Genomic DNA, 26,530 nt, shown 5'->3' on the forward strand with positions numbered 1-26,530 from the left:
GTAGATCGGACTCTATCCAGAGTCTCGGAGACGTAGGTTCGAAACTGAACTCTGTAATCAAATGCCCTTGTCTTCTTCTTGCTTAGATTAGGTAATATACACGGGTCGATCACCACCAGCGATCATAGGGTTTAACAGATTTACTTTTCTTATTTCAATTTGCTAAAATCAAATATGAGAATCATCATATGCATTACAGATAAGTAAATGAATTAAGGGAATCGAAAATCTGAAATAACAAAACACTATCTTTCTTGAAGCTTCATCTTCACCTTCAACATGTTGGGGCTGGAAATCAATATTGTTGGTCAGAGATCTCTTGGAAAAAGGTATTTACATGCGAGTGAGAAATGGAATATAAGGTATTTACGTGCAAGTGAGAAATGGAATGTCAAGCTCACTTGATTCCCAATTTATATATGGGTAGTGGTTGTTTTCCTTTGGCCTATCAAGCTCCCCTGTAGAGAGCCAATTTTATTAATCACAACTCTAGTACTTGGAATAGAGACATGATCAATGATTGGTGGCCTCCAGAAATTTCTAAGGTAATCTCAAGCATCCTTCTCCCCTTCTCTCAGATGGAGGATTGGTTCATTTGGAAGTACACAGCTTTGGTTCAATTCACTGTGAATTCAAGTTGCAGGTTAGCACTCACCTCTACTTTCACAATTACTAAAAATTCACATTCTTTTAAATGTCTAAAGTTGTGGCACTTCCCCTTGCTTCTAGATATTCTCCACTTTTTATGGAAAGCAATACACCAAAAACTCCGAACTGATATCTTAACAAATAGAGGAATCCATGTGCCTTTGAGATGTTTATTTTGTGGCAATGTCCTCATCTTTTCTGAACACTAGGTCTTTAATTGCACCTTTTCAAGAAAAGTCTAGAGTCACTTACACTACCTTCTTGGGACAACTAGTGACTAACTTAAAAGATTTGATCACTAACCTTGTTATGTTTTGATCCGAATTCTTATACCCAAGTTAGAAGATGGACCTGTACTGATATATTTTGGTGTGCGACCCGAATGATCCGTCTGTAGAGATTTATGGTGATGGATCGACCCGTTTATCCGATTGGAATTTATGTATATGTATGTTATGTTCGCCTATCACATTATTGGGAGATTTGAAAATTTTTATTAGGTTTTTGGATGAGAGTTATTTTAATGCCGTTTTTGACAATTTTTTGTGAGATCTCCTTTTATTCATCTTCTACATAGTGGAAAACTCTTCTTCTCGCCTATGGACATAGCATACCACATTGGGTGTCTGAACCACGTTAAATCACTGTGTGTTTCGTTCTTGTTTCTTTTTCGATTCGCTATTTCGTGGTGTTTTAACAAACCTCCCTAGTTTCCTTTTCGATTTCCTATTTCGTGGTGTTTGTTCTAACAAACCTCTATAGAGATTCAGCAACAATGATGTGATCTATGCAACAATTCTCAACCGTACGGGTGATATGGATCCGTTTTCGCTCTCATAAGCAACTCTCCACTTTAATCAGTAGAAGAGTTGTGCTTCATTGTTAGAAGAACTGCAGCTGCCTATTGTAATGAACATTCTTCACCAACAACAGCAAAACATGCATCAATAATTTGTTGGAATCCTCCGAGTGAGCATATTAATGTTGATGGATCAATTTTTTAAGAAAAAAAAGGCTTTTTAGGCTATAGAGGAATTGCTAGAGATCATGCAGGCACTATGATCTTTTGTTTTGGCCAAGGATGTGGCTTCCAAGATTTAGTGGTCGCAGAAGCTTTCACTATCCGAAAAGCTCACTCAGGAATTTAGTTCATCCATGTCTTTTGAAAAGCCAATGTAGTTGCTAATACTATAGCCAAAGTTGTGGCAAAGAACCAGTCCTGCATTCTTCCTGTACAAACTCCTCCCTCTTTCATTTTGTGGTAGTTGTTAGGCAGTTAGGTTATAAGTTCCGGAAAAAAAATCGTCTGCTGTGCCTCAGGATGATAATCTTTAATCTCATCATTAATAGTTTACAAGTAAAAATTTGAAGTACAGGAATTCTACTTTGTTTCAAGGTAAATCTCCTTCCCTTTCTAAATCCATGTTTTTTCTCTCAAAACTTTTGGGGGTTATCCAGTCCATTCCAGCAACTACAACAAGCCATTCGGATCTATGTCAGGTTTCTATATATGAAGATGTTTCCATCTCTAATGTGTTTAAACTCTCTGATCTGATGTTGGTCTTCAGTCCATGTTAACTATATTCCAGATCATGAATTCCCAGATGATATATTCAGCAACAAGTGTCATTTACCATCCACAAAAAACCGAACTTGATTTTGCAAAATTATAAAGTTGTGATTGATATGCATTCTTCAGGAGAATCCGGGTTTAGAGTTATTCAATTAAGCATCATCAAAATCAAGTACAACACTCAATGAAAAACCATACCTCCATCTCTGTTCTTATTATGTGAAAATCACTGATTAATTTCCCAAAGACTACTTGATGATCAAATCCAACATTATAATCCAAAAAGTTTGCCTAAACAATATAGCTGTACACAGGAATCAGGAAATGGTAAGATGTCATGATATGCTGGGTTCAGGGGGTGGAGTATTACTGTCCAAAAGGTTATGAGTTGAAGGTGATTCTGAAATCTAAATGCTAATTAAAGATGCATGAGTCACACTACACATCAAGTAGATTAATGAAGTAAGAGCAAATTGTTAAGCAGTTAGTCTGGTCATTGACTATGAGAACATCCTGATGCTGTTTGTTCAGGAGGATAAGGATAACAGTCTCCATCGCCTGCCATCAATCTACCTATGATAGGTGAAAAAACTACTAATCCATTCATTTTTATCAAAACCAAGGCAAGCTTCCTATGAGACTGGAACAATTTACACCTGAAAGTTACGAGTAGTTGTTCCAACCAAGAAATACAGATTGTGAAAGAAATGAATGGCATTTAGGCTATAGTTTTATACTGACAGATACGCCTACACTTGATTACTATCTAAACATAAACCCAGGTATCACTGTGGCCTTGGGTCTTCTCCTTTTGGTTTGTTCTTGCTCCAAAGGAGAAATAATGGAAGAAGAGGTTAGTTTAGCAGGAAGTAGGGTTGTCAATGGGCCGAGTTAGGTAGGGCTTGACTTAAATCCCAGCCCAACCCTAGGGGTCTTAGACTGAGCCCACGTGCAATTCAAACCTATCAGGGGCTAACAAGCTCTAGACATCCGACCGAGGCTTACCCTGGCGTAGCCTGATTGATTCCAACGGGGAAGGGTCGGATCTGGCCTTGATCGACCCTATATTGACCCTTAGTTCTGGCTATGAAATGAACTAGGAAACGCAAAGATGGAGATCCAAAAGGTACAGTTTCTACATATATAAGAAAGATCACAAGGGCTAAACAGTCTACTCAAAATCACAAGCACTAAAATGGGCGAACCAGGTGCCTAAGGTTTCTGCACGAGCAGAGTCCCAAGGGACAATTTTTTGCTTCAATACTTGACCTCAGGCTACAATATGGTCTGCCAAGGCCCATCCTTCAATCTCACAAGCATTGTCTAACCAAATTAGAAAGGGTAACATACAGTAGCTTCAACATCAATAGTGATTTATTTAGTAGTGGTCGAGAATGTGAATGACCAACCATGCAGCATAACAGTAGCCTAGTGTAGCCAACAGAATGATCCGAATGAAACCAGCCTTGATCGACCCTATGTTGATCCTTAGATCCAACCATGAAATGTAATCGGAAACACAAAGATGGAGATCCAGAAGATTCAGTTTCCACAAATATTAGAGAGACCACAAGGGTTAAACAGTCAACTCAAAATCCCAACCACTAAAAAGGGCGAATCCCATGCCTAAGGCTTTAGCACAAGCAGAGTCCGAAGGGGCAAATTTTTGTTTCAATACTTGACATTGGGCTACAACTATGTTCCGCAAACGCCCACTAAAAATCACAAGCATTGTCTAGACAAATTAGATAAGGGAAAATACAGTAGCTTCAACTTTGTAACAGTTGCCATTGCTGAGAAGATGTGATTGATCAACCATGCAGGCTGCAGCACAACAGTACAAGAGAAAACGCCATTTGCACAAGGACAACTTCACTTCCTTGAAGAACTACAAAAGTATTTCAACCAACAGAGGGACAGATACTAGAAATAAATACAAACTAACTTGTCTACTACATCAATCCAACAATACCCCCTGTCCCTTCATAAATTCCCCAATCAAAAACCACCCCAAATACTATTCCAGGTACATTCTACTTACAGCAAGCTGTCAGCCTTTGAAGGTAGTCTTCTAAAGAAACTCAGAGCAGGAGAAGGCAATCTGCTCCTGAATCTGGGTGGCCTCAAAGCATACAAACCCCACAAACCAACCACAACTCTAAATGGTGTTACATAGAACACCACAGCTGCAACCAAACAGAACACAATGAACAAGAAAGTGGCTCTTGGGTCTCTCCAACTCAACAGTGCTTGGAATCGCTCGCCTTGTGTAGCCAAGTCACCAACGACAGTTTGAATCCTTCCTGCAACACTCCTCAACCTGTCATACCTCATCCGAACAAGATCACCACTGCGAGTTGTGGGGAAAGTATCAAATTCCTCATCCAATTCGTCAGCATAAACTGTCTCTGCACAAGAAAGCCTAGTGTCCATGTGGGGTGGGTGGCGTGGCCGTGACCGGTATCGCCAGATTCCAGTGAGCGACAAACAGAGCAAAATGAAAGGCAAGATTAGTTCAGGCAATACGTCGAGCACAAGGAAGAATACCAAGAATAGAACAGAGTAAACAGGTTTCTGCCAACTACGAACAGATTCGAACCATTTCCCAAGTGCAATAACACTGGATAGAACCGAAACAAGGCGGAAAAAGTTAGCTTTGCTGCGTCTCATGCTCCACATATGAGAATCATGATCAAGCATATACTCAACCACTTCCCTCCCCAGCGGCGGCTCCGCCCGGTTCAACCGTGCCGCCACCACATTCATTGCTTGATACCTCAAGCTCTCCAGTTGATTCACCGACAAAGGCCTCACGTAGTGCATCTTGGGCAGTAACGGCAAAGTGTACATATGGAACACGTTAGCCATATTAGCACAGGTGAATCTAATCGCCAAGTGAAGCTCACCCATCTTCTTTACCCCTGATGTGTGCAGCATCAGAAGAGGATACGCGTGTGTATAAACTCTATCCGATTCCAATGTAGATAACCTGACTCTGACTTTTCCGATGCGAGAATCCCTTGCTCCGGCGCCGGCAACGGCAGACTTATCTGTGTGGGAATTATCAAAGACACCGATAGTGATAACCGTGCAAGGATCGAAAACTTCCCATGTATACTGTTCGTTCCATTTGGGTGCTAAATTGTCCACCACTGTACGAGTTCGAACCCATTTCTGGCCGTATTTAGCTACACAATAAGCATCAGTGGATCCTCCTTTGCCTTCTTTGATCTTCATCGGCATTAACCCAGTAGCTCCCAAGATACCCATTTCAAGAACACCAATGTGAGGCTTCCAAAGTGGCTTCGCCGTCGGCCGTACATCGCTGCTATACATGGTTGATTCGTCAAGAACATGGTAGCCACCGTCGAGAGTGAGCCGGAGATGGATTCTTGAACCGAACCGGGTCGAGACTTTTGGTTCGGCCAAACCCATGTTGTAGTGTGTGTCGAGGGTATACCACTTGGAGACCGGGAGTTTATCGTCGGTTCGGCGTTCAATTGCCATTACAGGGATTAGAATGCGACCCAGAACCTCATCTCGACCCGGTCCAACCCGGTCTTCTATTGAAAGCATTACGTAATCTTCAAATGGTTCAGCTACAACAAACATCATGTCTTCGTTCCAGAAAGGGTTAGATGGGCTCCGATTCGCCATTGCTGGTGAAACTCTGGTCTTCATCACCTGGTTTCCCACTTGGGCTTTCGCTGAAAGCTCTGGGAATCTCGCCATTGTTGAGCCCTTTTCACCTGGAACGATGTCCTGTGCTTCAATGATGGTTACTCGCAGATACCAGAGCTTCGGAGAAAGATAAACTTTGGATTTGATGGAACAGAGACCATCAAAGTGTACATTAGCGGCTTTAGAATGCCAAGCTTCCGCGAATGCTTCGTCTGCTTGAGTGCCAAACCAAACAGAGACCATTAGCTCTCCGCCTCTGCCCTTTTCACCTTTCTTGTCTTCCATACGATACCACTGCGGAGCGAGTTGGCTATCAGGTGGAACGCGTTTGGGAACGTCGTTCAGATCGAACCAGATTCGACCCAAGAAATCATCTTTGTTGTTCTCTTTTACAAAAACCTCCACCATTGATGACTGGATACAGTCTTTGGAGAAAGCGAAAACTTGATCCCATTCTGGGTTATTCAAGCAGGCTCTTTTCGTGATTCCTCGGTAGTTCCCAACCTTCACCTCAGTAACCACTTCACCACCTCCAAAGGTCGAAAAATCGCGAGCTCTGACGACTCGGACATAAAGATACAGCATTTGCTCCACAAGATCATAAGTTGAACTTGTTTTATCTTTGTTAGTTGGACCTCCACCCAAATGAGGACTGGTTTCTTTAAGGGTGAACTCATTTGAACCAGACGAACTAAAACCACCGGCGGCAGCGGCGCTGCCGCCACCGCCACCACCGGCAATGTTGGGAGTGTGCATAGCAGGACCAGGCCCGGTTGTGATAATGACTGGCTTGAACTCATCTGGGTTTTGCTCCACAGGTTTTGGTTGCTGTTGTGGTTGTTGTGGCCGTTTATTGTCCTGCATCAACTGTTGCTGTTGCTGCTGTTGCTGTTGTTGATGCGGTTGCAGGGACAAAGACCCAGAGGTTGGTTGCTGATGCATATTCTTCTGCTTTTTTACATAAGTCGCCGATGTTGTAACTTCGTTTTCATTCCCCTCTTTGAAAAAATGCTCTTTGTTGGAAAGATAGAGCTTGAGGCTGATCTCACCACGGATATGAGAAAACAAACTCCGTTTCTCAAGTGTGTAAAGCTGAGCAATCTCCTCACCTTCCCTAACAATGTTAGAACCAGAAATCCTCACCTTGCCCAGAAAATTTCTGCTACTGCCGGACCTTCGCTCGTTAAAAACAAAAACTTCCAAAGCTCTATAAGGAAGATCAGCGACATCGTTGATGTTAAAAACAAGCTTTTCGTTCCAAACAGGGTTTAAATCCTTCGGCTTCACTTGGGTTCTTTGTCTCTGGTTCTCAAACTCAACCTCCACGAACGCCGATGTTGAGCCTTCTCCATCCTTGGGCATTAAGTTATGGGCTGAAACAACCTCAACCACAAGCTTCTCTTTACCACTCATCTTCCCCTCCTCGCCGTATCAATAAATGAAAACCGGGAAGACACTTTTGAGGTAAGAATAAGAGAAGCACAGAGGAGAGGAAGGGAGAGGAAGAGAGAGAGAGAGATATTTGATATTTCTGGGTTGGCGGAAACGAGAATTAAAAAGGAAAGAGAAGGTTGCAGAGTGTGTTATTGACAAGTGGAATATAGAGAAGGGGGGTTTGGTGAGGTGAGGTAAAACAGCAGGAGCGCATGCCAGAATCTGCCAGAGAATCCTATATTGTTAAATGCAGGATTTGAGAGTAATGGATATTGGATATATTGTGATTTTGTGCTTTCGCGTAGCGATAGGTAACGTAATCTCTTTGCTCGAGGTTAGCCTGTTAGACTGTAACGAGTCTTTCTAGAGAGAGTATTACCAAAAAAAAAAAATTCTAGAGAGAGAGAGGGCGTCCTGTCCTGTCCTGTCCTTCATCGCCTTACTCTTTTTTTTCAAATAAATTCTCGGGTCACATCTTTAATCCGATCCACTCCCAACGACAGGGTTTAATTCGGATCCGCCTGTTCACAATCAGACCCATTGGGTTGCTTTAGTATAATAGTATCTGACGTGGCAAGAAATCAGACAGAGTCACCCGAAAGGCGGACCAAAATCACGCCAATAGAGTAGTAGTAGGATGGTTAATAACCCGCTTCTCAGTGGAGAGATCATGGGTTTAACTCCTACCGGCGGCATATGTAATATCCTTATCCCTATATATAAAAAGCGCCTTTATACCAAAAAAATATATCACGTCCATTTGTCAATGGAGGAATAGTATGATGGTTAGGAACTGACTTCTCAGTGGATAGGTCATGAGTTCAACTTCCCTAGGGGGAGGTATTGGGTTCGCACCTATTCGACGGCATTAATATAAAGCTCCCCCCGTGAGGAAGTAAATCGTGGTAAATTGCATATATACAAAATACAATATAAAAGTTCCAGAGACTACGAGGTTTAAACTATTATATTGATGATTTTAAGGAACGTCTCATTTGGACCAATGCAGTTTATTGCAATTCAATAGAGAGATGTACTGATAATTATTGTCTTGGTTGTATCCAATATACATATGTATTGGCTAGTATCTTATCGCATCATAAGATATTTTAAACAGTTGTGGAATTGATGAAATGTACTATTCTTATACTTTTGCACCACACTTTGCCCACGTGGGATTTATTGGAGACACACCCTTGATTATTTTATCAGTATTAAAAATCAAGTCTCTACTGTGTGGTGGAGAAGTGTGAGAAGAATGTAGACTACTACTGTGATGGATAAAGGATTTAGCTTCACTTTATATGTGAAATATAACACTTAGCCATTTTGATCTTTTGAAATTTCTCCCTACCCCTTGGCAAGTTTTAAAAATTTTCCTTAGCCTTCCTTTCATGGAGGCACTCAATTGAGTGGGCATCTAGTAGCTCACTCTCAATATGAGCACTCTGGCGTCTATAAAATTTCAACTATTGGATTATTCACAGTTTCATTTATTGATAAACCAAATTGGTTACATCAATTTAAAAATACTATAATCTAAGGGTTGAAAACATGTGGTGCTTATTAAGTATTAGATGTTAGATGACCGTTCAATTTGAATCATTTTTCATGCTTGGAATATAGTACTTATCGTATCGAAATAAAAATCATTGGGTGAAATATTAGTACTTTCAACCCAAAAAAAATATATTATTACTTTTTCAAAAAAGAATATATTAGTACTTCTCCAGTTCTCCTTTTGTTAAATTCGGGTTCTACCGCTACCCTGCAAGAAATGTTGTGCCCAGGCTTTAATGCTGCACGTTTATTGTGTAGCATGTAAAACCGACGGTCGAGATCGAAATCTCAAGATCGACTGTCGGCTTCACGGTTTAATGTGCAGCACTAAAACTCGACCAATGTTTGAAACATGACCGAAGAATTATCCAACAGAACCCATTAAATTCGGGTTCTGACCCGAGAGTTTTAGATTTGAAAGTGACCAGAGTCGGGTTAGAGAGGATCATAGATTCGTAGGGAATAGTAGCCTGTGGAATTGTTTGGTACTTTTCAGTTTACAGTGCTCAAAGAGACGGATGTTGCCCTGTCGGGTACCTCGGTTATCGAACACTGCCTGAAAAGCCATTCCCTCGTTCTCGGGCTTTTCATCCAATACAGAACAAGAAAACCCATAAATAAAGTAACACTACATTCTTTACATGCTCACTTAGGTGGGCCATAGGAGTCTAGGATAATTCATAAATTATTTTATAATAGATTACCATGTTAGATATGACGTATGGGTCTTGTTATTGGGGGATCATTAACCGTCTGATTGGTTTGACTTATTTTATTGTCAACATTTCCTATGCACTGTGATCTACAATTGCTAAGGGGCATAGCCGCATAGGTAGCATGGGATAACATAGGTAAAGGTGCCGAAATTTGGGTATCTTTGTTGGGCTAGCTGGAGGCCCCACGAATAGCCTTGGCTCTTCCTGCCAAAGCTTCGTCTCATGCTAGAGCAGACCTCGTACTGTTACATTAAAGAGAGTGGGGACCACATATCTCCTTTGTTTGAACTTTGAAGGCTTATAGAGCTTTCTTCCCAACACGAAACCCAGACATGTCCACTATTATGGGGCTTATAGGCCAACAGAAGGAGGTGTGTAGGCTTACAAAATTGAAGTCATGGAGTTTTAGTTTGCGGTGATGATTCATGCTAAAAGGCTAAACTTCCTCCACTCACCACAAAAAAAAAAAAAAAAAAAAAAAAAAAGTTTTACTCGTCAAGCACAAAGCTGTGGAAACAAACATACATAATTTTCATATGTACCCGAAGTTTGGTTTATTTTATTTTTAGTAAAAAAAACTGAGACTTTACATCTACTCTCCTATACCATAGAAAAAATTAATTTAAGGACAAATTATTAGAATTTGCCATTATTATTATTTTTTCAAGGGATAATTATTATTGACCCCCTATATTTTGATTTTATTACTACTCTATCTCCTGTATTTTTTCAAAATTACTAATCCAACCTTTAACTTTGTCTACAATTACTATTGCCTCCTTACTTTAGTTTACTAAATTAATGATGTGGCATCTTTATATTTTCTCAAAAACCCCAAAATACCTTTATACTTATCTCTTTACTTATTTAACATTTTGTCAAGTTACAGTAGTACCCTTAATTAACTGTGGAGAAAAAAATAACTATAATGCGTTTTATTCTAAAAAAAAACCATCAAATAAAGAAAGAACGATTGAATAAAACTCAAATAGAAACCGAAGAGGAAAGAAAATCGAATTCAACTCAAATTGGAAACTAAACATCACCTAATATATTTTCAAAATAAATGAAGTTTAGTGAAGGTGGGAAACCAAATCGGATTTGGATTTTGTCCATTTCATTAATTCAAAAAAAAAAAAAGAAAATTTAGGGTAAAATTGACATTTAATTTGGTTTTTATAAATGGGGTAGCATCGTCTTTAGATTTCTTAATTTTAATGAAGGGCAAATTAGACATTACATATTCAAACTTAACGGCTACTTAACACCGTTATAAGGAAGGGGGCAACAGTAATTTCGTAAAGAACAAGGTTTTATTAGTAATAAAATCAAACTACAGGGGGCAACAATAATTATCTCTTTTTTTAATTTTACATTTTAAGGGGTTGAAGTTTATTAATTTATAAAATCAGATCCTTTTCATTACCAGATTCTCAAATCCTTGGTTCTATCAATTCTAAATCATTATTTTCCAAATCTTAGTTGAAGATTAGAAAATGAAAATTAATGAGTGAAACAAATGAGTGTCAAACTGTTCAGAAACAGTTGCATATTGACTCTGTTGAGTCTTTCTGTAAAGTACACAAGTAACGTTAGATGAGAAATATAGTTTTATTTTCACTTTTGAATTTTGATTGTACACAAACATGAAATAATCCAAAGATAGTTTCATAATCCAAAGACAGTTTCATTAGTCCAACAACCATTCAACATTAGTACTTGCACAAAGACGGTTAACAGCGAATCTAGACACTAATAACAAATCCGATATCATAATAACGTACATCAACTAAAGATCAAATCAATAAGTAGAAGAGAAAAGAAGAAAACAATGAAGGAAAATAGAGTAGACCTGAGGAACTTGAATGGGCTGATTGAGTTCCCCTGGCGTGATATCATCTACTGGAGCTTGTTCCTTAGTAAGCTTCACATAACGAGACTGCGCAGTCCCTTCCGCCATTAAGCCCGATAATGGGAACAAATTGAGACCAGCCGCCCTTCAAATTTGGGAAATCTCTCTGGATTTTTGCTCGCGTTTCACTGATCAATCTACCATTTTAGAGTGTTTGAATTCCAAGCTTTAAATCTTGATCAGAAGTTTCCGGTGACGGCAACCCTTTAACGAAAATCACTCCAAGCGGTGCATGAACCTGTCAACGCTTGAACACTAGAAAGTAAAAGAACAAAACGCAATTTTCAAGTCATGTACCCATTAATTTTCATTTTCTAATCTTCAACTAAGATTTGGAAAATAATGATTTAGAATCTATAGAACTAGGGATTTGAGACTCGGGTAATGAAGGAGGGTTTGATTTTGTAAATTAATAAACTTTTAACCCCTTAAAATATACAAATAAAAATTTAAAATTAAAAAAAATGGCAAATTTGTCATAGAAGTGATAATTTGTCATTAAATTGACTTTTTTTTATAGTACAGGGGAGGCAGATGCAAAGTCTCAATTTTTTTGGACTAAAAATGACATAGACTAAACCTCAGGGGGTCCAGATGGAAATTACCCTAAATTATATAACCTAGGAGTAGATGTTGGCTATATAGTCGTGCTCGTAACTAACTTGGTCCTCCTTGCTAGGTGATCAACTATAAGGTTGATCTATTTAAATACACTGACATCTACAAAATAACAGCACATATGCAATATATTTGTTACAATAGGACCAACTTCTAGAGGTGGAGGGAAATTCATGTGGGTTTGTTTAATTATTATATTGCCCCATTATGTGTTCTATTTATGTTTGCGTATAATATGATTTTGCCTTTTTTTTTTTTGTCAGATAGATCGGTTGGTTGTCTTAATTTATCCATTGCTAGGAACTCACCTTCAAGGTCTTGCTAACCTTGAATTTTACGTTGCTAACCTTGACGAGGCACCACGCACTCAATTAAATAGAGTTCTGGTTCAACTATATAATTTATCGGCTTTTGTTTTTTTTCTTTTTTGTCAGATGGATCGGCTGATTGTCTTACGTGACATTTATCAATTGCTCGGAACTCACTTTCAAAATCTTGCTGACCTTGAATTTTACGTTGCTAACCTTGACGAGGCACCACGCACTCAATTAAATAAAGTACTGGTTCAACTATACAATTTATTGGCTGATGTAATATTTTCAGTCATTTCATGCAGAAACAACAACAATAATGGTCCATTAGGGATAGGTCTTTCTTCTACTGGTTTGTCTTCCTTCTTCAAAAACATCAATCATATATTAAAAATGTTATAGTATATATGCGAAAGTGCATTGATATTAAAAAAACAACCATAATAACTAAATGCCCCACCAAGAAACTAATAAAAGATGAAATTTATAAATAAGAAATATTTTCAATAATACAAAGTACAATAGAACTATTGGAGTTTAGTGTCAAAAGGAAGATCAGGATCAATGTTGAAGTTTATTAAACTGAACATGTTTGATTATTAGAAAAATTCAAAATGAGGTCCAAGCCTTTGAAAAAAAATTAGTGGAACAAAAGATAAGAAATTCAATTAAATAAATGATTTAAAGTGGAAAAAATCAAAACCATTAATAAGACATGGTTTAACAAACAAATTTCAAGAATTTGAGTAAATAATACGATTTCAATTCAATCTAAACAAAAACAGAGGTATGAATGTGGAGCAAAACTACAACAAATATTCAAAATTTGGGATTTTATTGTAGTATCAAGCATTATGATTCAATAATAAAAATCAAATGTGTACTACATCTCATCAAATTAGAACACAACTATATCCAAGGGTTTATATCAATTTAAATCATTTTTTCTCTATTTATTTACATATTTCAAAATTGAAGGATTAACTAATTAATTCACTAGTTTATGAATTTTAAGTTAGTAATTCTAACGTCATATTTGATTATACCATTATTTTGGGTGGATTTAATTTTTTTTTTTGTTTGCCAACCCTGGTTCATAAATCGGTGGTTTAAAAAATAATTATTACAATATTTTTATATTTTTTGATTAAGATACCATTATAATTTTCCTGTGAATTATATAATACTTATTTTCTCTAATGTTTTTTTTTTAATTTATTTAATTGTGTTCTAAGATTTTATGTTTTTATTATATTGTAGTTTTTTTTTTTTTTTTGTCAAACATTTCATTCATAATTGAAATAAAACATAGACACAAACACCGAACAAAAAGAAAAAACAAGAAACTAAGGGATAGACCGAGCCCAATAAACCCTAAGAAATTTGGTTGTGACAACCACAAAGCCAGAAAAACCTAATGGAGATGATAAACATAACCACCACCATCGCCTGCGGAGACACACCACAAAGGGGGACACCAATGCAGACAAAAACATGCCCCAAAGGCATACATACCACAAGGGCTTACAATCCACACGCCTCATAGGCAAAGACCGAAAACGCCACAAGGGCATACAAACCACACGCCCTAAGGGCCACAATAGCGCACACCACCAAAACGAAGACAGAAAGCGCCACAAAGGCGCCAACTCCGATGTTGAGGCAAAAAACACCCGAACATGTCTCCGAACTCCCAGCATGAGCCTGCAACCCAAAAGACCAGCAGCAGCAACAGAAAACGAACTCAAAAGAACACCAAAACCACATAAAACTCGCCTAAAACATGCATCAACCATCATCCTGTTAGCGGTTTTTTTTTTTTTTTTTTTTTTTTTTGACACTCAAAACCTATGAAGCAGAGGAGGGAAAACCGAGAATCAGATATGGGAGATGGAGAAACTTTGAGTCAGCAAAATGGAAAAGCCAGGAACATGGGAAACAGAGAAAAATGAGATGGAGAACGCAGAAAACAGATAAAGGAGAAGATTCAGAGAGGGCAGAAAATTAGAGAAAAGAGATAATAGGAGAGAAAACAGAAAAGCAGAGAGAAAAGAGCGTCAAAGAGAGGGGAGCAGCAGGAGTGAAGAAACAACGTACTATTTTTAATTATTATATTGTAGTTATAGTCCTTAGTTTGTATTATCAGTCTCGCTTGTTTCTGGTATCAGGGCTAGAATTTAGAGCTTATGATTAGTTGGTATCAGAGCTAGAGTCTATCTAAATTATAATTTGAAAGATTTATTTAATCATCTATAATATATTTAAGGGATAATTTCAATTATAACAATGTACTATTTTTAATTATTATATTGCCCCATACTGTGCTCTATTTATGTTTGTATATAATATGATTTTGCTTTTTGTTTTTATTTTTGTTGTTGTCAGATGGATCGGTTGGATGTTTTACGCGACATTATCCATTGTTAAGAATTTACCTTTAAGGTTTTGCTAACCTTTAATTTTACGTTGCTAACCTTGACAATGTACCAAGCACTCAATTAAATTGAGCCCTGGTTCAACTATATAATTTATCGGTTTTTGTTTTTGTTGTCAAATGGATCAGCTGGTTGTCTTACGCGACATTTATCCATTGCTAGGAACTAACTTTCAAGGGCTTCTTGACTTTGAATTTTACGTTGTTAACCTTGATGAGGCACTACGCACTCAATTAAATAGAGTCCTGGTTCAACTATATAATTTATCGACTTTTGTTTTTGTTTTTTTTTGTTGTTGTTGATAGATGGATCGGCTGGTTGTATTACGTGACATTTATTCATTGCGAGAAACTCACCTTCAAAGTCTTGCTGACCTTGATGTTTACGTTGCTAACATTGACAATACACCACACACTCAATTAAATGAAGTCTTGGTTCAACTATATAGCTTATCTCGGCTTTTGTTTTTGTTTTTGTTTTTTTTTTTACCACACACTCAATTAAATGAAGTTTTGGTTCAACTATAGCTTATCTCGGCTTTTGTTTTTGTTTTTTTTTTTACCACACACTCAATTAAATGAAGCCTTGGTTCAACTATATAACTTATTGGCTTTTGTTTTTGTTTTTTTTTTTTTTTTGTCAGATGGATCGGCTGGTTGTCTTACGTGACATTTATCCATTGCTAGGAACTCACCTCCAGAGTCTTGCTGACCTTGATGTTTACGTTGCTAACCTTAACGAGACACCACACACTCAATTAAATGAAGCCTTGGTTCAACTATATAACTTATCTCGGCTTTTGTTTTTGTTTTTGTTTTTTTGTTTTTTTGTTTTTTGTTTTTTGTTTTTTTTTTGTTTTTTAATTTTTTATAACCACACACTCAATTAAATGAAGCCTTGGTTCAACATATAACTTATCGGCTTTTGCTTTTTTTGTTTTTTTTTTTTCAGATGGATCGGCTGGTTGTCTTACGTGACATTTATCCATTGCTAGGAACTCACCTTCAGAGTCTTGCTGACCTTGAATTTTACGTTGCTAATCTTGACGAGGCACCACGCACTCAATTAAATGAAGCCTTGGTTCAACTATATAATTTATTGGCTAATACAAACATTTTCGGCCCTCTCATGCTGAAACTGCAATGATAATGGTCCATTAGGGATATGTCTTTCTTAGGGGTGCAAGTTTGGCCCTGGCGGCCCTGACCCGCCTTAAGCCCGCCTGAGCCCGAATAGGGCTTGGGCTAAAGATTTTGGCCCTAAGGGCGGGTGAGGGCCAAAATATTTTGGCCCTGAACTAGGGCCAAGGGCGGGCCTGGGATTACTCTCTAGCCTGCCCAGCCTATCCTTGATTTTTGGCCCTGACCCAGGCCCTAATCTTGGCCCTGATTTTGGCCCTGATCTTGGCCCTGATGTTAGCCCTGATCCTGACCCTGATCCTGGCCCTGATTTGAGTCTACAGACTCTGGATCCTTCACTCACATGGAGATGAATTAATTGTAATACATATAGGTGGATACTTGACACATGTCAAATTTTAGAAACATGATCATGTTTTGTAGAAAATTAATAAAAATAAATTATAACCTCATTACCAATATAATAAGCATCTATTTGATTTTGGCCATGATCTTGACCCTAATTTTGGCTCTAATCTTAATATTAATTTGAAGATGATCATGTACTACAGTACTAGGTTTTTACCCTGATCTTCATACTAACATTGATATGAGTCTTGATTTTGGCATTTAGTCACTTTAATGATTTGATCATATTAGACTATAAATTCACTTTTTATATTATTTTTAAGGTAATTTTTATTTTTCCAACAAAGTCACTTTTAGTTCAATAAAATATTGATTTTATTTTTTGACTAAGGCGAGATAATATATTATAAATAATAAAAATTAATACATAAATAATTAATATCTAATAAATCTATACCCCAACTTCTCATCATGAATATCTAACAAATCTACTGTGATATTTCAAAAAAATTTATTAAAAACATATAGCTATGTTTGTAACTAAAACATCATTTTCTTTAACTATGAAAAAAATACTTTTTTTTTTTTTTGAATACTAAATTATCGTCGATTTATTTGTTAACAATGTTTTGAATATGAATTTTTTTTTTGTATTGAATAAAGATATCAATTTATTGAACAGTTGTTAATGAAAACATACCTACCTACGGCTTAAGTTCTTGACTTTGAAGATAAAATTTTCATTTATCATATTTCTTTTGAATTCTGAATCTCTGATGTTTTTAAGTTTACAAAAAGAGTTTGTGTGACATTCTCTATAATTGATTTGATTTTCAAATATCTTTATACCAAAAAAAAAAAAAAAAAAATTCAAATATGTCTAAATTTAATTACAATTCTTCTCTCTACTTATTCTATTTCATGAATAATTTTAACTCTTTGCTGCTGGAGAAAAACCAAAGGAAAAAACAGAATAACAGAGAGAGAGAGAGAGAGAGAGAGAGAGAGAGAGAGAGAGAGAGAGAGAGAAACTTGGGGGAAAGACAAATTGGAAATTTGGAATGAAGTTTGACCATTGTCTTAGAAGCTAGAAATTAATTGAGAATTAAGATAAATCTTTTTCTTTTTCCCTTCGAGCTTACATATAATAACGATAATTTTCATCGAATAGCAAACTAAAGAACCCTAGAAATTTGAATTTCTCTATTTCTCTAAAATCTAAATGGGTATAAATAGTTAAATACATATTGAATATAAGTTTTGGATTATTTGTTGACATCTTAACTATTTTATTTTCCAGAATTGAGTTTGGAATTTAAGTATTTAATTACTTTAATATGTATTTTAATTACTACTTGTCTTATATTTGATATTTACGACCAAAGATATGGCCAATTAAAGCTAGGGACAAGGCCAATTAGGGCCTGGGCCAATCAGGGCCAATCAGGGCCAGGGACATGGCCAATCAGGGCCAGGGATGGGGCCAGGGCCAATCAGGGCTAATCAGGGCTAATCAGGGCCAATCAGGGCCAACCCATCCCGACCCGGCCCAATTAGGGCCAATTAGGGCGGGAATGGGCTTGGCTTGGCCTTGTAGGGCTTAGGGCCAAGGACAATAATCATTGGCCCTGAACTAGGGCCAGTGCGGGAATGGGCTCAAGTTATACCATATAGGGCTGGGCTTGGGATTGCAAAAGCCTGGCCCAGTTGCAGCCCTAGTCTTTCTTCTGCTGGTTTGTCTTCATTTTTCAGAATCATCAACCATATATTAAAATTGTTTTTGGTACATATGCGAAAATGCATTGATATTTAAAAGCAACCATAATAACTAAAATGCCAACCAATAAACTGATAAACAATGACATGCATAAATAAGAAATATTTTCAGTAACACAAACTATAATAGAACTATTGGAGTTTAGTGTCAAAAGGAAGATCATGATCAATGTTGAAGTTTATCAGACTGAACATATTTCATTATTAAAAAAAATCCAAAATGAGGTCCAAGCCTTTGAAAAAAAAATTAGTGCAACAAAATGTAAGAAATTCAATTAAATAAAAGATTTAAAAGAAAAAAAAATCCAAAACCATTAATAAGACATGGTTTAACAAACAAGTTTCAAGCATTTCAATAAAGAATAAGATTTCAATTCAATCTAAACAAAGCAAAGGTGTTGATGTAGAGCAAAACTACAACAAATATCAAAATGTGGTTCTTTTGTGATATCGAGCATTATGATTCAATAATAAATATCAAATATGTACTACATTTCATCAAACTAGAACAATCCAACTATATCCAAGGGCTTATTTCAATTTAAACAAATTTCTCTTATTACTTTACATCCTTCAAAATTGAAGGATTAACTAATTAATTCAATAATGTATGAATTTTAAGCTAGTAATTCTAACGTCATCTTGATTATACCACTATTTGGGTGGAATTTTTTTAAAAAAATAATTATTACAATATTTTTATGTTTTTGGATTAAGATACCAATATAATTTTCTTGTGAATTATATAATACTTATTTTCTCTAGTTTTTTTTTTTTTTTAATTTAATAGTGTTCTAAGATTTTATGTTTTAAAGTTTCTCTTATATTGTTGTTATAGTCATTAGTTTATATTCTCAGTCTCACTTATTTCTGGAATTAGTTAGTATCAGAGCTAGGATTTAAATTTTATGGTTTAGAAGTTAGTTGGTATAAGAGCTAAAGTCTATCTGAATTATAGTTTGAAAGATTTATTTGATCATCTATAATATATTCAATGGATAATTTCAATTGTCCCAATGTACTATTGTTTAATTAATATATTGCTCCATCCTGTGTTCTATTTATATTTGAATATAATATGATTTCGCTTTTTGTTTTTGTTTTTTTGTTGTTGTCAGATGGATTGACTGGTTGTCTTACGCGACATTTATCTATTGTTAGAAATTCATTTTCAAGGTCTTGCTGACCTTGAATTTTACATTGTTAATCTTAACGAGGCACCACGCATTCAATTAAATGGAGCACTGGTTCAACTATATAATTTATTGGCTGATGTAAACATTTCCAGCCCTCTCATGTAGAAACTACACCGATAATGGTCTGTCAGGGATAGGTTTTTTTCCCACTAGTTTGTAGGTAAGCGATTTCAATAAGCTAACCAAATAAAATAAATTATTCGATTGGAAACTTGCAGACCCCAAACCATTTTCCATAATTCTTCAATTACCCTATCCGTATTTTGCATGCCACTTATACTATCAAGACATTGTCAAATCTTAAAAAATTTTAAAAAATTGTGTGAATCCAAAATTATAAGAATACAAGTGTAAAATTGATATTTCATTAAGTGTTTTTTTCTTTTCTAAATGAGAATAATATTATTTGTTAGTTTCTTAATTTTAGAAGGCAAAATAGATATTAAACATTCAACTATAATTGTCTTTCAACACCGTTAGAATTGAGAGAGGCAACAATAATTTCATAAAGAATATGATTCTTTTAGTAATTAAGTAATAGTACAATGGGGCAATAGTAATTATCAAAATATTTAACTACCTAGCTAAGTGTCTCCATTATACATGACTAGATAATCATAAAAATATTTAAAATTATAAAGGGTACTCTTGCCCCGTAACAAAGATTGTAAGGGTTTGATTTTTTACCCACCGTATTGAAAGAGAATCACTAATGGAATACTTTCTTGAGACCAAAAGACAAGTGGACGTAGACTTGTAAAGTTGAACCACTATAAACTCTTGTATTGTAATTGTTTGTTATTGTCTAATTTCATTTAAATATTTAATTTATCTTGAAATTGTAATTAAATCGAAAATTTTGGACAATCCACTAGTTACAACATAATCACCCCCTCTAGCTTGTATTAACATATAAGAGGATATAATACCAAAATCAAACCCACACATCCACATCATTCTCACATACAACAATTTATGAAACTTGAAATAGAAACAAGTACAAACTAACATTACCTTCCATTCGCGCAAAATCACACACAAATTATAAGAGGTTACAAGAAATTAAAATATTGTATTTAAATAACTTATCATTTATACAAGACATGGTTAAGTATATTCCTCACCTTTCAAGCTTATATAAATTTTCAAATCCCAAAGTAATCCATTAAAAGGAGAGTGCAAGTGACCTAACCCTAGAAACACAAGAAATTAAATTAGCAATAATCAAGAATCGTTCGGAATCAAAGGGGGCTAAAGCACACACCCAACAAAGGGCAGGGGGTGGGGGCCATACAGGGTCGGTCGACCAGTCCTGGTTAATCGCCCAATATAGGGCCCTTGGTATGAAACTTTAATTTTGTCCCCAATTCGAACTCAATTTGAATGGGACTTTGGGGTCTTCAATTTGACAGTATTAGGGTCCCCAAACTACCTTTCAAACAACACCCCAATTGGTTCTCAAACGAAAACCCCTAATTTAGGCTCTCAATGTTTGCTCACGAGCGTCTTTGAGAGGTTTGAATCAGTTTCGAATGCAAATGATTGCATGAACGAATTCTCGTAAAGATTGGAAAGCATTAAAAACAAAAACAAAAAAAGAAAATGGGACAATAAGAAGCATTCAATGTAACCCAACAATAAAACCAGCACAGCAATGCAAATGTTTCATCATAATTGCCTTCAAAAAAGAGGTTTTGAAAGGGGTTTTTGAATCTTTTACCGTATCGCTTGATTTCCTTTCTTTCTCGTACTTCGACACCACCTAAGTAATGAAGAAGCTTCAAAATCACGAGTTCTCCTTCTCTCTCACGTTCTGAGCCTCCTTTTTACATAAACAATGTGTTTATGAGGTTAGAGAGTCATAAAATAGGGTTTAAACCCGAAATCCTAAATCTGTCTTGAAACTGTGTAGGGGTGGTTGGTCCAGCCGGTCAACTGCCTCCGACCAACCAGCCCTGTGTCTCCTTCATGATAAAGTCGATTGCGACAGGCTTCGGAGGGTAAAAAGGTCCTTTCAAGGGCTGATCATTGGTATAGTTTACCTAGAATTTCAAGTCCTCTAGCATTGGTTTATGGACATGCCAAAAGCTCATTTTTAAGCTTTATAGATTGGTCCTTCTCTCTTCTTTTGAAATTCATTAGAGTGATCGGGTCTTCATCATGGTCATCCACCTCCATAGGTTCGATTTTTGAACACTCGGACGCAACTCATATGGTCCAAAGTTGTCACTTACTTGCTCCTCGGGTACGCGGTCCTGAAACCAATGGGTAAATGTTAGAATACCGAGGGATTTCACAATTATTGTACATCAACGTTCATCCTCTTTAAAAACCTGAATTTGAGCAAAACAGTAGTGGGTCTTGGACGTTTTCGGCTCGTGGAGATTAAGAAAAATAAGGATGAGAAGCCAAGAACCAAGATTGGTATGGAGAACAACTTTGGATGCATATTTTGATGAGAACGTAAGAGAAGAAGATGAGTAATCTATTATAATCTCCCTCTTTTGAAAAGTTTCACCTTTCAAGTAGTTGTTTGTTAGAGTTGAGTTTTTTGAGGTAGTAGCCTTATATTTTTGTGGGTGCAAGAATTCATACTGGAATTGGTGTTTCATGTTTTGAATGTATTAAGAATAGGTGCTCTCTAATCATTGTATTGATCAAGATTTTAATTGGAAAGTATTGAGTAAATATGGAGCTCTACTTAAAGCTTACTCAGTGGATGCAGGCAATTTGGCCGAACTATGTTAATTTGATGTATTGTGTCTCTAGTTTATTTTTTTATTGCTTATATTGGAGTACTTTGATTGTAGAGTGGTGGTACACTGTCTGGTAGGCCTAGCCACATTTGTGGTGTGTGTTGGATGTGTCATTAAAAAAAAAAAGAGTAAACTTTATAATATAAAATTGTTTAAGCTAGGACACTTGGACGTTAACAAAGATGAATTAATCATGAATGCTTGTGGAATATGCCACCAAGTTCTAGAAAAAGCCAAACACCGAGCTCCCTTGGCAAAAAAAATCAGCCATGACATTAGAGCTCCTAGGAACATAGCTAAACAATACATAATTGATAATTAAAGAGCGCCTAATAATCTCTGAGACTAAACTATTAAAATTCCAATCAAGGGAAGATTGAAAACCTCTCAAAGCTAAAACTTTGGCAAACAATCTAAGTTAATCCTCAGATTTAAAATACCCAAGAGTGTCCTAAAATCAAGCCGCCCTTGATAGCTTCAACTTCCAAAACTGTTGCCAAGAAACCATATCCCTTTTGACATTGGGCTGCCACAAACGCTCCATTTGAGTCCCATAAAATGCAGCTCTTTGCCATCTTTGTTTGTCCTACCGTCCGATGAACCATCGACGAACATTTGAAAACAATCCACATTCTCCTGCAGTGTCTCCGATGCTAAGAAGCTTACCGGGTTATTCCTCTCAATAGCTAGACTCAAACATTGATTATGAATGTTTGCAAAAAGGAAAGAGAAATTAGCCATGGTGAGGAGCATAGAAGCATCTTTATCCCAAAATAAGACGGCATTTCTTGTGTTCCAAATTCACCACACCATAGCACTCCAAATTTGGTTCACCCAGTTCATATTGTCATGAGCTTTAAATTTATACTGATGAAATCAATTCAATCATGAAGATGCTCCCCATGAAATTCATCTGTATCAATACATCAAGGAGAAAGTTTCGACAATCCTTTGAATGGGAGCAATGAAATAAAGCATGACTTATAGTTTCAAGACCCCCTCCCCCACAAATCAAACATATTTGGGTTAAAGTAGCTCTTCTTGCAAAAAGAGAGCTCCCAATTGATAAGTATGAGATTATCTCGATCAACTTTGTCTTGAGATTAAAGAAGCGTCATATTGAAGAGAATTTTAGATGACATTGATTCACCCCCCTTCTCAGTGTCAACCTGGGAATGACAAGTTACAATGTGAAATTGAACATGATATCGTTTATTAGATTCAGAAAAGGAGAGATGGAGAGAGAGAATGAGAGACAGAGGAAAGGAATTGAGAGGGAAAGTGATGGGGGAAAAAAGATCCATTACTACCATTTTTAGAACCGGGTCTTAGAAACAGTTGGGTTTTGGTTAAACGGGTCATGTAAATGTGTCTCTTTCACTTAAACCCCAGCCTTCTAATCTAAGCCATTTAGTAAGAATATGAAACATGTCTAGTTGTGGCGTGCACAACAAAGAGATGCACACAACAAATGATTTTTTTTTCCAATGTCAAAGGCTGGGTGGTTTTGCAATCAAAGCATAGAGACTACAGGGAATAAGATAGTCCCATTCCATTGGGCTTCGAAGTTTTCTTTTTACTTAATGAAATTGCAGGCGCCTTCAAGGGTTGTCTCTTCGGAGAGTTTGCCATTTCAAGAGTAGCAGAGTCGATTGCTGATGCTTCTATCAATGAACACATGCATGTTTCATTCAAGGATGCTGGCATTATTAAGCATCTTGTTCGACTACTTGATCATAACAGTGAGACTGAGCCCATTTAGGAAAGAGAGAATTCCCGATGGGAAGGCACCTATCTTTTCTCTCAATGTATAAATAAGCCCATTAATTAATTTAAGTCCAGCCCAGCCCAGAAGACACGAATCTCAAAAACTATGTGGTTTTGCAATCTAAGCCTAGAGAGTAGAGACTACAGGCGATATCATAGTCCCATACGGTTCAGCTTCGAAGCTTTCTTCCGCTTGATAAAATTGCAGACACCATTTGTGAGTGTTTCTCCGGAGACATCCGATAAAATTGGAACGATACAGAGCAGATTAGCATGGCCCCTGCGCAAGATGACACGCACAAATCAAGAAATGGTCCATATTTTTCCGTCTAATACTTCCCTGATTTTGTTTTCTTCAGTTCTTGTTTCCGCCTGTCTTACTTTCTGGTGATTCTGTTTCGAATTGTTCTTCAGTTACTCTGGTATGTTTGTTGTCTTTCAATATTTCTGTTGTTTGTATATGGTTTCTCCCATCAGATTCTTTTCTCGCGTATTAAATCCACACACGGTCAAATAGGGATCGAAAACTTGGATGAAGGAAAAAAGAAATGAATATGAATCGATTACTCATGGTTTGTGGTTTGTACCATTTTCTTGTGGTTTTGTGATAAGTAGACACTGGAAGTTTGTGGATTTCGAGGTTTCCGGGTTTTACTGCCTTCTGTATTCAATCAATGCAATAAAGTTGCTCGATTTGATTCCTTTGAGCTTCAGAATGAGTTTTTGTTTGCTCCATAGCTTATTCATGGAGAATGGATTGTAGATTGAAGTACAAACAAGATATTTCTGGTTAATAAATATTATGATATAGAAGAATTAAAGGTATGAGAGGGAGGAAGAATAGAGAATTTGTTTCTATTGAGCAAAACCCTAAGCCTTATTTCCACTATTCTGTTTATATTTCAGCTGCAACCATAGGACCTTTATTTATTTATTGTTTTGTTGGGGAGGGGAAGGGGTATACATCTGTGCAAGGCAAAAGTGGTATCCAGTTGAAATTCTCAATGAGACAATGACTATAAGTAGAACAATCTGAAATGTCAAACATACCAATTAGAGGCTTTATGACAATACAAGGTATGTTGACAGTAGCTTCACTGCCTCAAATGATCCACTCTGTTTTAGTTGGGCGTGGTTTTCCAAGGAAATGACCAATGAAATTGAGTTTTATGTGCATAAGGGGACCCCTAGTTAGTCATTGTTGGATTCAGGAGGAGAATTCACCTTTACTTGGAGGAGCATACAGACACCAACTTTAAATATCTATTTACAGCCTATGAAAGAAACAAATAGATATGATTCCTTTGCTATTCCATGGTTTTGGGAGTATTGTTTGTATCTACATGTTATGATATGCCATTTGATAAGAAAAGTAAATGCTTTTATGGTTTTAATCTTCTCTCCTATGTCCTCTGGGAGGGTAACTTCCTACCAGATAGCAGAACTTCTCTGTTGGGTTACTCTGCCTACAATGATGTATAAGATACATTGAGTTTCTATGACCACCACTTGTGTCTTCTGTGTAAAAGCAGTCAGATTGGCATTCTTTATCTCAATTTGAACAGACAGAAATATTTTGCACTAAATTCAGTTCCGTGAGTCTTGGTTCCTTTCTTAGTTGTTACTCTTAGTTAGTTTTTTACAGTTACCTACTCTAAGCAGGAAAAGGTCTAAGTTTTGTTAAAATTGAATTTCATATTCCGTTGAAGAACATGTTTCTTCTCTTCCAGAATCCTATAAAATCAGGCCTGCGTGATGTTACTGCGGAGAATCTTGATAAAGTATCCGTCCCCTCTAAAACTTAGTTGCTGTTTATGGACATAATAGTGCATCACAACATCTCATATCAGCTGCTATTGTTTTTTCATTAATAGATTTGATCTGATACTGATATAGAATGCCAATATCATGTTGTACCCAAGAAATATTGACTTTTTATGTGGATTGAGTTGATGAATATGTATTTCTTCTGAATCTTTAGTTAATGTTAATGATCTGTCTGTCTTGGAATAAATTGCAATACTGTGATAGTGTAAATGGAAAGTATCATTCTAGAACATACAGTAGCTCAGACTTTAATGGGACAACATATTGTGGAAACCTTGTTTGCAATGTCATGATTCTACAAATGATATATAGTATTCTTCAGTTCTATGATCACTGTTTTCCGATGTCTGAATCCAGGCATTTTATTCATTATCCATGCCAGTTCGTCTTGCTGCATCCTTAATTCTCTTTACTTCTACATGTCTTGGAGCTCATTTTGCCTGCAAAATAACCACAACCTGCTTAAAGCTCAAACAATCCAAGTTTTTTGATCTGCTACGTGCTTCTGTAGATAGTTAAAACAGAGACAAGTAATGAAAAACGAAAAAAATTTCTTCCTTGTCTTGCATGGCAACCTATGGATGATTAATGCTGAATTTTTGCAAAGAAGGAACACCTTAAGGTTTGTTAGGGCTTGAGGTGTATATTTCTTTTTAACCATAGAAAATGACAGAGGGGAATAGAAGTGATTTGGACACTAATTCAACTCAAGTCCTTTCTCTGTTCAATGATATCATATGAAAGGGAGGGGGGGGGGTATTCTTGAGGATTTATTATCTTATTGAACTTCATGTTTGCTTTGACTCTAACATCACCCAATGTCTAATCTTTTT

General features: G+C 36.6%; 1 protein-coding gene and 1 non-coding gene across 2 annotated transcripts; one reads left to right on the forward strand and one right to left on the reverse strand.

Moving 5' to 3' along the window:
* Positions 1-3,837: 3,837 nt before the first annotated feature.
* On the reverse strand, positions 3,838-7,529 carry LOC149022771 (FT-interacting protein 7-like). Its single transcript, XM_089150712.1, has one exon. The coding sequence runs from the start codon at positions 7,313-7,315 to the stop codon at positions 4,259-4,261; it is 3,057 nt and encodes a 1,018-aa protein (XP_089006838.1). The 5' UTR covers positions 7,316-7,529; the 3' UTR covers positions 3,838-4,258.
* Positions 7,530-24,093: 16,564 nt separating this feature from the next.
* On the forward strand, positions 24,094-24,195 carry LOC149022772 (U6 spliceosomal RNA). Its single transcript, XR_016172645.1, has one exon. It is a non-coding gene; the product is annotated as a U6 spliceosomal RNA (small nuclear RNA).
* The last annotated feature ends 2,335 nt before the right edge of the window (positions 24,196-26,530 follow it).

Source organism: Hakea prostrata, chromosome 3 (genome assembly GCF_041222555.1).
Source record: "Hakea prostrata isolate BN-2017 chromosome 3, UWA_Hpros_2, whole genome shotgun sequence".
Classification (NCBI taxonomy): Eukaryota; Viridiplantae; Streptophyta; class Magnoliopsida; order Proteales; family Proteaceae; genus Hakea; species Hakea prostrata.

Bases quoted from the DNA above. Each gene is read 5' to 3' on its own strand.
- LOC149022771 (XM_089150712.1), bottom strand. From the start codon at position 7,315: ATGAGTGGTAAAGAGAAGCTTGTGGTTGAGGTTGTTTCAGCCCATAAC.